The sequence below is a fragment of the Heterodontus francisci genome, chromosome 19, assembly GCF_036365525.1.
Source record: "Heterodontus francisci isolate sHetFra1 chromosome 19, sHetFra1.hap1, whole genome shotgun sequence".
NCBI classification, from domain to species: Eukaryota; Metazoa; Chordata; class Chondrichthyes; order Heterodontiformes; family Heterodontidae; genus Heterodontus; species Heterodontus francisci.
Window position 1 is genome coordinate 2695740 of NC_090389.1, and position 14667 is coordinate 2710406.

The 14667-nt window shown below is 45.6% G+C and overlaps 1 protein-coding gene across 3 annotated transcripts in view; it reads right to left on the reverse strand.

Moving 5' to 3' along the window:
- LOC137379933 (FYVE, RhoGEF and PH domain-containing protein 5-like) overlaps window positions 1-14667 on the reverse strand; it is a 512321-nt gene that overhangs the window by 302796 nt on the left and 194858 nt on the right. For all 3 annotated transcript variants that reach the window (XM_068051316.1, XM_068051314.1, XM_068051315.1), the window contains one exon: window positions 9360-9410. In XM_068051316.1, coding sequence (XP_067907417.1) covers window positions 9360-9410 — 51 coding nt within the window. The remainder of the gene's footprint in view (window positions 1-9359; window positions 9411-14667) is intronic.

The following is a 14667-nucleotide window of genomic DNA, read 5'->3' on the forward strand; positions in this document are numbered from 1 at the left end:
GATACAGCACTGAAACAGGCCCTTCGGCCTACCGAGTCTGTGCCAACCATCAACCACCCATTTTATACTAATCCTACATTAATCCCATATTCCCTACCACATCCCCACAATTCTCCTACCACCTACCTACATTAGGGGCAATTTACCTATCAACCTGCAAGTCTTTGGCTGTGGGAGGAAACCAGAGCACCCGGCGGAAACCCACGCAGTCACAGGAACAGCTTGCAAACTCCACACAGGCAGTACCCAGAATCGAACCCGAGTCGCTGGAGCTGTGAGGCTGCGGTGCTAACCACTGTGCCACTGTGTCGCACACTCTTCTGGCAGGGGAAAGCCCAAGAGGCAACTCGTGAGCGTGGAGTGGGTTTCACAATAAAAAACATGTTACTTGCGATGAGTGAACCCCCCCACAGTCGGATCAGAGAGACTTCTTACTCTTCACTTGCCAACAAGTGTGGACCCAGTTAATCTCATGTGCATCTGTGCCCTGACACTCACCTCCACCCCAGAGGTCAAGGATCAGTTCTATGAGATACTTGACACTGCCATTAGCAAAAATTCCCAGCACTGAGGGACTGTACCTTCCAAGGGACTTCTATGGCAAGAGTGGCTACTGACTACACAACATGGCCAATGTGCATAGGGTACCGGCAGATTGGCAAGATGAGGGAAAATGGACAGAGGTTGCTGGAGCTATGCTGTCACCATGGATTCTGTGTGATGAACAACTACTTCCAAGCCGTGCCACAAGGTGTCCTGGAGACATCCGAGATCACGCCACTGACACCAGCTAGACCTTATCATCACCAGAAGTACCACCCTCAGCAGTGTCCTCATCACACGCAGCTATCACAGTGCTGACTGTGACACTGACCACTTCCTGGTGTGTAGCAAGGTCAGGCTTCAGCCAAAGAAGCTTCACCCATCCAAGAAGAAAGGTCGTCCTCGGATCAACTGTGAGGAGGATAGTGATAAACTTCAAGAGGACATAGACAGGCTAGTGGAATGGGCAGACATGTGGCAGATGAAATTTAATGCAGAGAGTATGATGTGATTCATTTTGGTAGGAAGAACGAGGAGAGACAATATAAAATAAAGGATACAATTCTAAAGGGGACGCAAGAACAGAGGGACCTGGGGGTGTATGTCATTGAAGGTTGCAGGGCAGGCTGAGAAAGTGTTTCATAGAGCAGATGGGATCCTGGGCTTTATACATTGAGTACAAAAACAAGCAAGTTATGATAAACCTGGTTTGGCCTCAACTGGAGTATTGTGTGCAGTTCTAGGCACAACACTTACAGAAGGATGTGAAGGCATTACAGAAAGTGCAGAAAAGATTCATGAGAATGGTTCCAGAGATGAGGAACTTCAGTTATGTGAATAAAGTGGAGAAGCTGGGGCTTTTCGCCTGTGAGAAGAGAAGGTTAAGAGGTGATTTCATAGGGGTGTCGTGAGGGATATGGACAGAGTCGATAGGGAGTTCCCATTGGCAGAGGGGTCGAGAACCAGAGGACACCGATTTAAGGTGATTGGCAAAAGAAGCAACAGTGACATGAGGAAAAAACCTTTTATGCAGCAAGTGGTTAGGGTCTGGAATGCACTGCCTGAGGGTGTGGTGGAGGCAGATTCAATAGACATTTTCAAAAGAGAATTGAATAATTAACTTAAGAGAAAACATTTGCAGTGATATGGGGAAAAGACAGGGGAGTGGGACCAGGTGAGTTGCTCTTGCAGAGAGCTGGCATTGAGACGATAGGCTGAATGGTCTCCTTCTGTGCTGTAATCGTTCTATGATCTGCGGTAAGTAATTGCAGCTCAAGGAACTTTGGCTCAGAGTTGCTGATCTGGAGTCTGAGCTTCAGACACTGCAATACATCACAGAAAGAGAAAGTACCTGGCTACTTTGTTCCAGGAAGCAGTCACACCCCTTAGGCTACGTACTTCAGATTTGGTCTGTGGTCAGGGACAGGAGCATATGACTATGAGTAAGGCAGGTATGGGGATCCAGAAGGTAGGAATAGAGGAGCCTCAGCCCTTGCACTTGTCCAACAGGTTTGAGGTTTTTGCAGCCTGTGTGGATGTTAACAGGGACTGCAGGGAGGATGAGCAAACTGACCACAGCATCATGGTACAGGGGGCCATTCAAGTTGGGGGAGTAAAAAAGAATGCAGCAGGAACTGTTCTCTGCAGCTGAGAGTGACAGTCCTGAAGGCTGTGTTGCCTGCTCAGTGCCAGGGTAAGGACATTTCCTTGGGGCTGGAAACGTAAGTTCCCTTCCCAGTTGTTGTGGTTCATTTGGGTACCAACGACATAGATAGGAGTAACAAAGAGGTTCTGCTCAGGGGGTATGAGCAGCCAGGTACTAAATTAAAAAACAGAACCACAAAGGTAACAATCTTTGGATTATTACCTGAGCAACGAGCAAACTGGCATCGGGTAAATAAGATCAGAGAGTTGAATGCATGGCCCAAAGATTGGCGTGGGAGAAATGGGTTTCAATTCGTGGGGCACTGGCACCAGTACTGGGGAAAGAGGGAGCTCCTCTGTTATGACGGTCTTCACTTGAACTGCAGTGGGACCAGTGTCCTGGCGAATCAAAAAACTAGGGCTGAAGAGAGGGCTTTAAACTAAATAGTGGGGGGAGGGAAGAGGGTTCAGGTGAGGAGAAATTTATAAAGTTAACGAGAAATGAAAAAACAATAGTTTAGGGTAGCGATTTGGGTAATGATAACCAGAGTGTGACAGGAAAGACAGAGCGTACAAACATAAGAGTGCTCTAGCAAATAGGGTCAGAGTAGAGAAAAATGGTAAAAATACTTCAAGGCTCTGCATGCAGCATTTGTAACAAGATGGATGAATTGTTAGCACAAATAGAAATAAATGGATATATGATAGTGATTACAGAGGCGTGGTTTCAGAGTGACCAAGGCTGGGAATTGAATATTCATGGGTATTTGACATTTCAAAAGGATAGGAAGAAAGGAGAAGGAGGTGGGATAGCTCGGTTAATAAAGGATGATATCAGTATAGTAGTGAGAAATGAACTTGGCTCGGAAGATCAAAATGTAGAATCAGTTTGGGTGGAGATAAGAAATAGCAAAGGAAAAAAAGTCACTGGTGGGAGCAGTACAGCAAGGTCGTAAATAGGGCCCAAGCCATTTGCTCACCATACGAACATACCAATTAGGAGCAGGAGTAGGCCACTCGGCCCTTCGAGCCTGCTCCGCCATTCAATAAGTTCATGGTTGAACTGATTACTCCACATTTCCACCTACCCCCGATAACCTTTCACCCCCTTGCTTATCAAGAATCTACCTCTGCCTTAAAAATATTCAAAGACTTTACTTCCACTGCCTTTTGAGAAAGAGAATTCAAAGACTCACTACCCTCCAAGAGAAAGAATTTCTCCTCATCTCAGTCTTAAATGGGTGACCCCTTATTTTTAAACAGTGACCCCTAGATTTTCCCACAAGGGGAAACATCCTTTCCACATCCACCCTGTCAAGACCCCTCAGGATCTTATATGTTTCAATCAAGTTGCCTCTTACTCTTCTAAGTTCCAGCGGATACAAGCCTAGTCCGTCCAATCTTTCCTCGTAAGACAGCCTGCCCATCCCAGATATTAGTCTAGTAAACCTTCTCTGTACTGCCTCCAATGCATTTACATCCTTCCTTAAATAAGGAGACCAGTACTGTACACAGTATTCCAGATGTGGTCTCACCAATGCCCTGTAAAGCTGAAGTTTAACCTCCCTACTTTTGTATTCAATACCCCTCGTGATAAATGATAACTTTCTATTAGCTTTCCTAATTACGTGCTGTACCTGCATACTAACCTTTTGCGATTAATGCACTAGGACACCCAGATCCCTTTGCATCTCAGAGCTCTGCAATCTCTCACCATCGAGTTAATATGCTTCTTTTTTATTCTTCCTGCTAAAGTGGACAATTTCACATTTTCCCACGTTATACTCCATTTGTCAGGTATTTGCCCACTCACTTAACCTATCTATATCACTTTGTGTCCTCTTCACAAGTTACTTTCCTACCTATCTTTGTGTCATCAGCAAACTTAGCAACCATACCTTCAGTCCCTTCCATCTAAGTCATTTATATAAATTGTAAAAAGGTTGAGGCCCCAGCACACCACTTGTTACATCTTGCCAACCAGAAAATAACCCACTTATGCCTACTTTGTTTTCTGTTAGCCAGCTAATCTTCTATCCATGCCATGTTACCCCCTACACCACGAGCTTTTATTTCCTGCAATAACCTTTGATGTATCAGATGCCTTCTGGAAGTCTAAGTACAATACATCCACCTGTTTCCCTTTATCCACAGCACATGTAACTCAAAGAACAGTACAGCACAGGAACAGGCCATTCGGCCCTCCAAGCCTGTGCCGAACTTGATGTCTGCCTAAACTAAAACCTTCTGCACTTCCGGGGACCGTATCCCTCTATTCTATCCTATTCATGTATTTGTCAAGATGCCTCTTAAACGTCTCTATGGTACCTGCTTCCACCACCTCCTCCGGCAACAAATTCCAGGCACTCACTGCCCTCTGTGTAAAGAACTTGCCTCGCACATCCCCTCTAAACTTTGCCCCTCTCACCTTAAACCTATGTCCCCTAGTAACTGACTCTTCCACCCTGGGAAAAAGCTTCTGACTATCCACTCTGTCCATGCCACTCATAACTTTGTAAACCTCTATCATGTCGCCCCTCCACCTCCGTCGTTCCAGTGAAAACAATCCGAGTTTATCCAACCTCTCCTCATAGCTAATGCCCTCCAGACCAGGCAACATCCTGGTAAACCTCTTCTGTACCCTCTCCAAAGCCTCCACATCCTTCTGGTAGTGTGGCGACCAGAATTGCACGCAATATTCTAAGTGTGGCCTAACTAAAGTTCTGTACAGCTGCAGCATGACTTGCCTATTTTTATACTCTATGCCCCGACCGATGAAGGCAAGCATGCCGTATGCCTTCTTGACTACCTTATCCACCTGCGTTGCCACTTTCAGTGACCTGTGGACCTGTTCACCCAGGTCTCTCTGCCTGTCAATACTCCTAAGGGTTCTGCCATTTACTGTATACCTCCCACCTGCATTAGACCTTTCAAAATACATTACTTCACATTTGTCCGAATTAAACTCCATCTGCCATTTCTCCGCCCAGGTCTCCAACTGATCTATATCCTGCTGTATCCTCTGACAATCCTCATCACTGTCCGCAACTCCACCAACCTTTGCGTCGTCTGCAAACTTACTAATCAGAACAGCTACATTTCCCTCCAAATCATTTATATATACTACAAACAGCAAAGGTCCCAGCACTGATCCCTGTGAAACACCACTAGTCACATCCCTCCATTCAGAAAAGCACCCTTTCACTGCTACCCTCTGTCTTTTATGACCGAGCCAGTTCTGTATCCATCTTGCCAGCTCCCCTCTGATCCCGTGTGACTTTACCTTTTGTATCAGTCTGCCATGAGGGACCTTGTCAAAGGCTTTACTAAAGTCCATATAGACAACATCCACTGCCCTTCCTTCATCAATCACCTTTGTCACTTCCTCAAAAATCTCAATCAAATTAGTAAGACACGACCTCCCCTTCACAAAACCATGTTGCCTCTCGCTAATAAGTCCATTTGTTTCCAAATGGGAGTAAATTCTGTCCCGAAGAATCCTCTCTAATAATTTCGCTACCACTGACGCAAGGCTGTAAAGAACTCCCTCAAAGAACTCCAATAAATTGGTTAAAATGTGATTTCCCGTTCACAAAACCATGCAAGCTTGATGCTGAAATAAGGCGAATCAAAGATATCCTGCATGACAATGGATACCCTGATCGGATCATTTCTTTCTCTTTATCGTGAAAACTTATGAATGGCTCTAAGGCTGTCATTTTTAGCCCTGAAAAGTGCCCAGACTACCTCAAATTACCCTGGAAGGGAAATGCATCCCAAAAATTTGAGCAACAGGCTCAACTAGTGACAACTAGCTGTTTCATGCTGCTACTATGCAGTAGCAACATGTGTAGTGTTCGCCACTAACAGGATGTGCTTTCAAGCCAAAAAGACATCCTGCCTATCACACAAATGTGATATATGAATTTCAATGTCAGTGTGATGCTAGGTGTATAGGTCGTGCGTCCCAAAAACTGGCGGATGGTGGATGGCATCAAACAACATGTCCCTTCTGCTGTTCGCAACGGGCGAGGTACAGGCCGTACCCAACCAGCCTGTGCTTGCAAAACTCCAAACACAGTGTCTAACATTATATATGGTTCCACGATTGGACAATATTTGTTAAATAATCCTCTGTGCTAAGAATTCTGCTGACAACCAATTTAAGATTGTCAGTAGGGCTCGCATTTGGTGCATTTGCGCATTCATGTATATTAATACACAGCACCCTGTTCTTTGTAGACAGAATATGTACAAACATTGCACCTGTTTCAGCTAAACAAAATAAGTGACAGCCATTCGCTGGTTCATTCTTCAGGGCAATGCCTTGATCAATCAGAGTCAAGCTGCCTGGTTGAAATTTCAAACAAAGCATGGCAGTTGACTGTCAGTCACCGTAAACTGGTGCATTCTCTATGGCAGTGCCTCTACCAATCAGAGTTCACTTGCCAACCAATCAGCACTCTCTTCTCATACAGTATAAATTTGTTGTTTTCCCTTACATTGGTTATTCTTGCGTATTGTCCTGATGAGTGCAAGACGAAAAACTTCAACATAATGTCTGTATTTTCAGCAATACTCAGAAATTAGAATACGAGAGTAAATTAGCAAAAAATATAAAAACAGACAGTAAGAGCTTCTACAAGTATATAAAAAGAGAGTAGCTAAAGTAAACATTGGTGTCTTAATATTGGGAAACAAGCAAATGGCAGAGACATAGAGCAAGTATTCTGTATCTGCCTTCACGGTACAAAATACTAAAAGTATCCCAAGAATAGTTGAAAATCAAGGGGCAAAAGGGAGGGAGGAACTTGAAACAATCACTATCACTAGAGAAAAAGTACTAGGAAAACTAATGGGACTAAAGGCTGACAAGTCCCCTGGACCTGATGGCCTGCAAACTAGAGTCGTGAAAGAAGTGGCGCAGAGAGGTCCCAGCAGATTGGAAAACTGCAAATGTTAATTCCCTTATTCAAGAAAGGAGGGAGACCAAATGCAGGAAACAATAGGCCAGTTAGACTAACATCTGTCATTGGGAAAATGCTAGAATCCATTATTAAGGAAAAAGCAGCAGGACATTTCGAAAATAATAATTACAATCAGGCAGAGTCAACATGGCTTTGTGAAATCATGTTTGACAAATTTATTCGAGTTCTTTGAGGACATAACAAGCAGCTTAGATAAAGGGAAACCAGGAGATTTGGGATTTCTAAAAAGCATTCAATAAGGTGCCACTTGAAAGGTCACTGCACAAGATAAGAGCTCATGGTGTTGGGAGTAACATATGAGCATGGATAGAGGATTGGCCAACTAACAGGGAACAGGGTTGGGCTAGATGGGGCATTTTCAGGTTGGCAAACTGTAACTAGTGGAATGCCACAGAGATCAGTGCTGGGGGTCTCAACTGTTTATGATCTGTATTAATTACTTGGATAAAAGGATGAGTGTATTATAGTCAAATTTGCTGATGATACCAAGATAGGTGGGAAAGCAAGTTGGGAGTAAGACACTGAGAGTCTGCAGAGTGATATAGGTAGTTTAAGTGAATGGGCAGAAATTTGGCAGATGGAGTATAATGTGGGAAAATGTGAGGTTATCCACTTTGGTAGGAAGAAGAGAAAAGCAGAATATTATTTAAATGGAGACAGACTGCAGAATGCTGCAGTACAGAGGAATCTGGGTCCTTGTACATGAATCACAAAAAGTCAGCATACAGGTACAGCAAGTGATTAGGAAGGCAAATGGAATGTTCGTATGTATTGCAAAGGGGTTAGAGTATTAAAGTAGGGAAGTCTTGCTACAACTATACAGGGCATTGGTGAGACTGTACCTAGAGTACTGCATACAGTTTTGGTCTCCTTACTGCAGGAAAGATATGCTAGCCTTAGAGGAGGTACAACAAAGGTTCACTAAACTTGTTATAAAAGCAAAATACTGCATATGCTGGAAATCTGAAATAAAAACAAGAAATGCTGGAAACACTCGGCAGGTCTGGGCAGCATCTGTGGAGAGAGAAGCAGAGTTAACATTTCAGGTCACTGACCTGAAGAAGGGTAATTGACCTGAAATGTTAACTCTGCTTCTCTCTCCACAGATGCTGCCAGACCTGCCGAGTGTTTCCAGCATTTCTTGTTTTTATATCACTAAACTGGTTCCTGCCATGAGGGAAGCATCCTATGAGGACAGGTTCAGTAGACTGGGCCTATATTCCCTGGAGTTTAGAAGAATGAGAGGTGATCTAATTGAAACGTATACAATTCTTAAGTGGCTTGACAGGGTAAATGCCAAGAAAATGTTTCCCCTGACTGGGGAATCTGGAACATAGAGTCACAGTCTCAGAATAAGGGCTGAGATTAGGAGAAATTTCTTCCCTCAAAGTTGTGAATCTTTGGAATTGTCTACCCCTGAGGGTTGTGGATGTTCACTCATTGAGAACATTCAAGATAGAGACTGGTAGATTTTTGGATACTACAGAAATATAGTGTGTGTGAAGATAGATTGAAAATCAGCCATGAACTTATTGAATGCAGATGAAGGCTGAAAGGGCTAATCCTGCCCCTATTTCCGACAATCCTATCCAAAACAACACCAATCAGATACAAGCCCCGCCTCTCCATCCAACACACCAATCAGATACAAGCCCCACCTCCCCATCCAACACAGCACCAATCAGATACAAGGACCGGCTCCCCATCCAACACACCAGATACAAGCCCCGCCTCTCCATCCAACACACCAATCAGATACAAGCCCCACCTCCCCATCCAACACAGCACCAATCAGATACAAGGACCGGCTCCCCATCCAACACACCAGATACAAGCCCCGCCTCTCCATCCAACACACCAATCAGATACAAGCCCCACCTCTCCATCCAACACAGCACCAATCAGATACAAGCCTGAATACAAAAGCAAACGCTGCAGATTCTGGAAATCTAAAGTAAAAACAGAAAATGTTGGAAATACATTTTTTACTTTTCAAGTATTTCTCTTCTTCATTTGTGAAAGTTATTACTGAATCTGTTTCCACCGCCGTTTCAGGTAGTGCATTCTAGATCACAACAACTCGCCGAATATTAAAAAAAATACCCTCATTTCCCGTGTTTCTTTTGCCAATCACCTCAGATGCTGAGTATTTGTTGTTCTGGTATTTCATGATTGCGTAATTACCTTGTGTATCTTCATATTCAGCAGAGTTCGGACACAAATTGTTCAAGTAATCTGAAAAACAAAATTACCTTTTTAGATTGAAGCACAGTTGGATGCTGATTGGTTCAAGGGTCAGTGTGTGTCACTATGAGCCAGCACCAAGAGAGCACATTCTGTTTCTTTGGGATTTCATTGTAGGATACATGTGAAATTTTGCGCTTTAGCTGAGGACCATCAGTACAATGTAAATACACAATCAGCCAAAGTCGGTAAATCTCCCTCTACACTGTCCTATCAAACACTCCCAGGACAGGTACAGTATGGGGTTAGATACAAAGTAAAGCTCCCTTTACACTGTAAAAAAAAAAGAAAAACGGGGTTAGATACAGAGTAAAGCTCCCTCTATACTGTCCCCATCAAACACTCCCAGGACAGGTAGAGCACGGGGTTAGATACAGAGTAAAGCTCCCTCTACACTGTCCCCCATCAAACACTCCCAGGACAGGTACAGTATGGGGTTAGATACAAAGTAAAGCTCCCTTTACACTGTAAAAAAAAAAGAAAAACGGGGTTAGATACAGAGTAAAGCTCCCTCTATACTGTCCCCATCAAACACTCCCAGGACAGGTAGAGCATGGGGTTAGATACAGAGTAAAGCTCCCTCTACACTGTCCCCCATCAAACACTCCCAGGACAGGTACAGCACGTCATTGGCTGGAGCTTGGGGCACTTCCTGTGTGCAATTAGGCAAAACAGCTGCACCGAAGCAGGGTGGTGGGAGCTGCAACTGGAGTGGAGAGAGCAGAGAGCTGCAACTTACAACTGTCGAACTGTTTCTATTTTGTAAGAACAGAGAAGACCTACAAGTTATTTTGGAGAGGTGGGTGTTGGAGCACCAGAGAACTGTTTCTGTTTGGACTGTTGGGGGAGGGAGGGGGCGCTGGAAGATCCAGGGGTGGGGCTGTCAAATTTTATAGGGAGCCCCTGTATTTGATCTTGTGCTTTTCTTCCATCCTGCACAAGGGGAGCTCCCTCCCCACCCAAACTGCATGGCTTAGTAAGGCTGGAGCCAATGGGCTGAAGGAATCCTTATACAACAGCAGGAAAAGGAGAGAACCGGGCAGCTCCAGCTGACACAGGCAAAGAACCTTCTCCTGACTGGAAGACTAGATGTTGAACTCTGCAGTAAGGTGCTCCAACCACCGATCGTAGAGCAACATCCTCTCAGCCTTTCTCTCCCTTCCACCACTCGGTCACCTATCCTCTCCTTTTCCTTTCCACCCCTATGTCCTCTATTCCCACGCCCCCCCCCCCCCCCATCATATTGCTTAAGTTTAAAAAAAAACTGTTATTTGCTTTGTTTCTGAGGGGCGTGCATGGCTCTTCAACCTCATGGCAAGTCCCTCTTCACCAGTGGCGGGGCCTTTGCACACGTATGCTGCTGCGGCTGCTGCAGCTGCTCCTGTTGCCCTGTCACCGCTTGCGCTGATAGCTCTGGACCCCATGCTTTGATGTTATGTCCACCCCAACATGTCCATAGAGGCAGGCATGAAAGCAATGGCCGAGGTTGTCGGCCCCTGGGCTATAAAGGCCATCCAAAAAAAAGGGTTAGATACAGAGTAAAGCTCCCTCTACACTGTCCCCATCAAACACTCCCAGGACAGGTATAGCACGGGAAAAAAAAGGTTAGATACAGAGTAAAGAAAAAGAAAACAAACGGTGTTAGATATAGAATAAAACTCCCTCCACACTGTCCCCATCAAACGTTCACAGGGTAGGTACAGCACGGTGTTAGATACAGAGTAACACTCTCTCTCTATATAAGTACAGTGTAGCCACGGTGGTGAGCATCACAACAAAAGACAGGGCGAACAACTGAAGAACTCGTCACAAGCAGCATAGAGGGTCAAAGTATTACAGATTAGTAGTTTGGATTAGTATTTGATGGTTAGTGTTGTTTGTTAAAGTACTTAGTTTATTGGCTAGTGTTTTTAGTGGTTAAAGTTTTATTGTTTTCGTGTTAGCGTCATTGTTTGTTTAGCATGAAGGCTATTTAACTTTGTTAAATAAAGTAACTAACATGCGGGACAGCTGGGACCCGGCACATGCACATCCTGTGCCATGTGGGAACTGTAGAACACCACATGTGTTCTGGAAAACCACATCTGCAGGAAGTGCCACCAACTGCTTGAGCTCAGAGTTTCTGAGCGTGAGAGACGCTTGGCATCACTACAGGAAGTTGAGAGTTTAATGGACAGCACAGTTACAGAGAGTTCAGGAGAAGAGGGAGTGGGTGGCCACCAGGCAGACTAGAAGGGACTGACAAGCAGTGCAGGAATTCCTGGCAGTGTGGCACTCACAAGCCAGTATTCAGTGTTGAATACCAGTGTGATTATGGCACCTTAGGGCAATGGTGTCAGAAGCAAATCTACAGCACTGTGGGAGACTCAATGGAACAGAGAGACATAAGAAAAAGTGTGGAAATGCAGTGTTTTTAATTTCATTCATGGAATGTGGGCGTCACTGGCTAGGCCAGCATTTATTGCCCATCCCTAATTGCCCTTGAGAAGGTGGTGGTAAACTGCCTTCTTGAGCCGCTGCAGACCTTGGGGTATAGGAACACCTACAGTGCTATTAGGAAGGCATAGGGGAATCGATAGTCAGGGGATTGACAGTTGTTTCTGCAACTGTAGATACAAGTCCAAAACGGTGTATTGTCTCCCTGGTGCCAGGGTAGAGGACATTACTGAAAAAGTGCAGGAGATTCTGCGAAGCCAGAAGTCATGGTCTATGTTGAAATCAATGACATAAGGAAGAAAAGTGTTGAGATCCTAAAAGCAGAGTTTCAAGGGTCAAGAAATAGATGAAAGGACAGGACTTCAATCTCCTGGTTTATTCCTAGTGCCATGTACTAGTGAGTACAGAAACAGGAATTGTGGGGGCAGGTAGCTGTGCCCGCCCTGAACTCACCTCGGCAAAATTGCCGATGCAGGGAACAGGGTTGGAAAACCAGCATGCCGGCTGGGACCAGTAATTTTGGGTCCCGTCTGCCTCCATTCCTGACAGAGATGGGGTGTGAAAATTCAGTTCAAACAGTCAGACAATTTAGAGACAGTGAAGCGGTGGAGAGGGGTGATGACGAAGTTGAGCTGGGTGTTGTCAGTGGATGTGTGCAAACTGATGTGTTTTCAGATGATGTCGCCGAGAGGCAGTGTGTAAATGAGAAATAGAAGTGAACATTGGGGAACACCAGAGACATGCTGTGAGGGCTGGAAGAGAAAGCACTGCTGCAGATCCTTTGGTTATGGTTGGATAGGTACAAATGATAGCAAGCAAAAGCAGTCAGACCCAGCTAGACAGGGGAAGAAAGACTTTAAAGGAGGATAATGTGGTCAGCACTGTCAATAGCTAAAGAACACATGAAGAGGATATAGAGGAAGCAGGACCCACAGGGACTGAAAGAGTTGTGATTTTGACTTAGGAGTGCAAGAAACTCAGCTGGAGAGATTCAAAGAGGGAGTTACAGAAAGGAAGAGCACAAAACAACACATTCCAGCAGTTTAAAGAGGAAAGGCAGCTGGGAGATGGAGCAGTTGTATGTAAGGACAGAGGGGTTGAGGGTGGGTTTTTTTGAGGAGGAAGTGATGACAGCAGATTTGAAAGGGATGGGGACAGTCGTTGAAAAGGAAGACCTTTTAACAACAGGTGTAACATTAATAAGTACTCAGACTAGATGCACAGATTTTAGCCCAAGCCTGGGGAAGCCCGGACCCACTTAGTGCTGGGTGAAGTGGCTCTCCAGGCTGCTCCCTGACACCGGATACAGCGGTCTCCACCCCCAGCCTCCAGCCACAGCGATCGACAGCCCCAGCCCCCAGACGCTGGGATTGCTGACGCTGGGATTGCTGCCCCAGCCCCTCGATGCAGGGGTTGCTGTCCCCAGACACGACGGTTAAGGCTCCCCAGACACCAGACACAATAATTACTGCTGCCAGACTCCAGACACAACAGTAACTGCTGCCAGACTCCAGACACAACAGAAATTGCTCCCGGACTCCAGACACAACTGTAACTGCTCCCAGCTCCAGACACAACATTACTGATCCCAGACTCCAGACACAACAGAAATTGCTCCCGGACTCCAGACACAACTGTAACTGCTCCCAGCTCCAGACACAACATTACTGATCCCAGACTCCAGACACAACAGAAATTGCTCCCGGACTCCAGACACAACTGTAACTGCTCCCAGCTCCAGACACAACATTACTGATCCCAGACTCCAGACACAACTGTAACTGCTCCCAGCTCCAGACACAACTGTAACTGCTCCCAGACTCCAGACACAACAGAAATTGCTCCCGGACTCCAGACACAACAGTTACTGCTCCCAAACATCAGACACACAGTTACTGTTCCCAGACTCCAGACACAACATTAATTGCTCCCAGCTCCAGACACAACATTACTGATCCCAGACTCCAGACACAACTGTAACTGCTCCCAGCTCCAGACACAACTGTAACTGCTCCCAGACTCCAGACACAACTGTAACTGCTCCCAGACTCCAGACACAACAGAAATTGCTCCCGGACTCCAGACACAACAGTTACTGCTCCCAAACATCAGACACACAGTTACTGTTCCCAGACTCCAGACACAACATTAATTGCTCCCAGACTCCAGACACAACATTAATTGCTCCCAGACTCCAGCCACAACAGAAACTGCTCCCGGACTCCTGACACTACACTTATCACCCCCAGACTCCAGACACAATAACAACTGCTCCCAGACTCCAGACACAACGGTTACTGCTCCCATACTCGACACAACAGTAACTGCTCCAACACTCCAGACACAACGGTTACTGCTCTCAGACACTAGACAGAACAGTTACCACATCCAGACTCCAGACACAACAGTAACTGTTCGCAGACTCCAGACACAACAGTTACAGCTCCCAGACTCCAGACACAACAGTCACTGCTCCCAGACTCCAGACACAAGTCACTGCTCCCAGACTCCAGACACAACTGTAACTGCTCCCAGCTCCAGACACAACATTACTGATCCCAGACTCCAGACACGACAGAAATTGCTCCCGGACTCCAGACACAACTGTAACTGCTCCCAGCTCCAGACACAACATTACTGATCCCAGACTCCAGACACAACTGTAACTGCTCCCAGCTCCAGACACAACTGTAACTGCTCCCAGACTCCAGACACAACAGAAATTGCTCCCGGACTCCAGACACAACTGGAACTGCTCGCAGACTCCAGACACAACAGTTACTGCTCCCAAACATCAGACACACAGTTACTG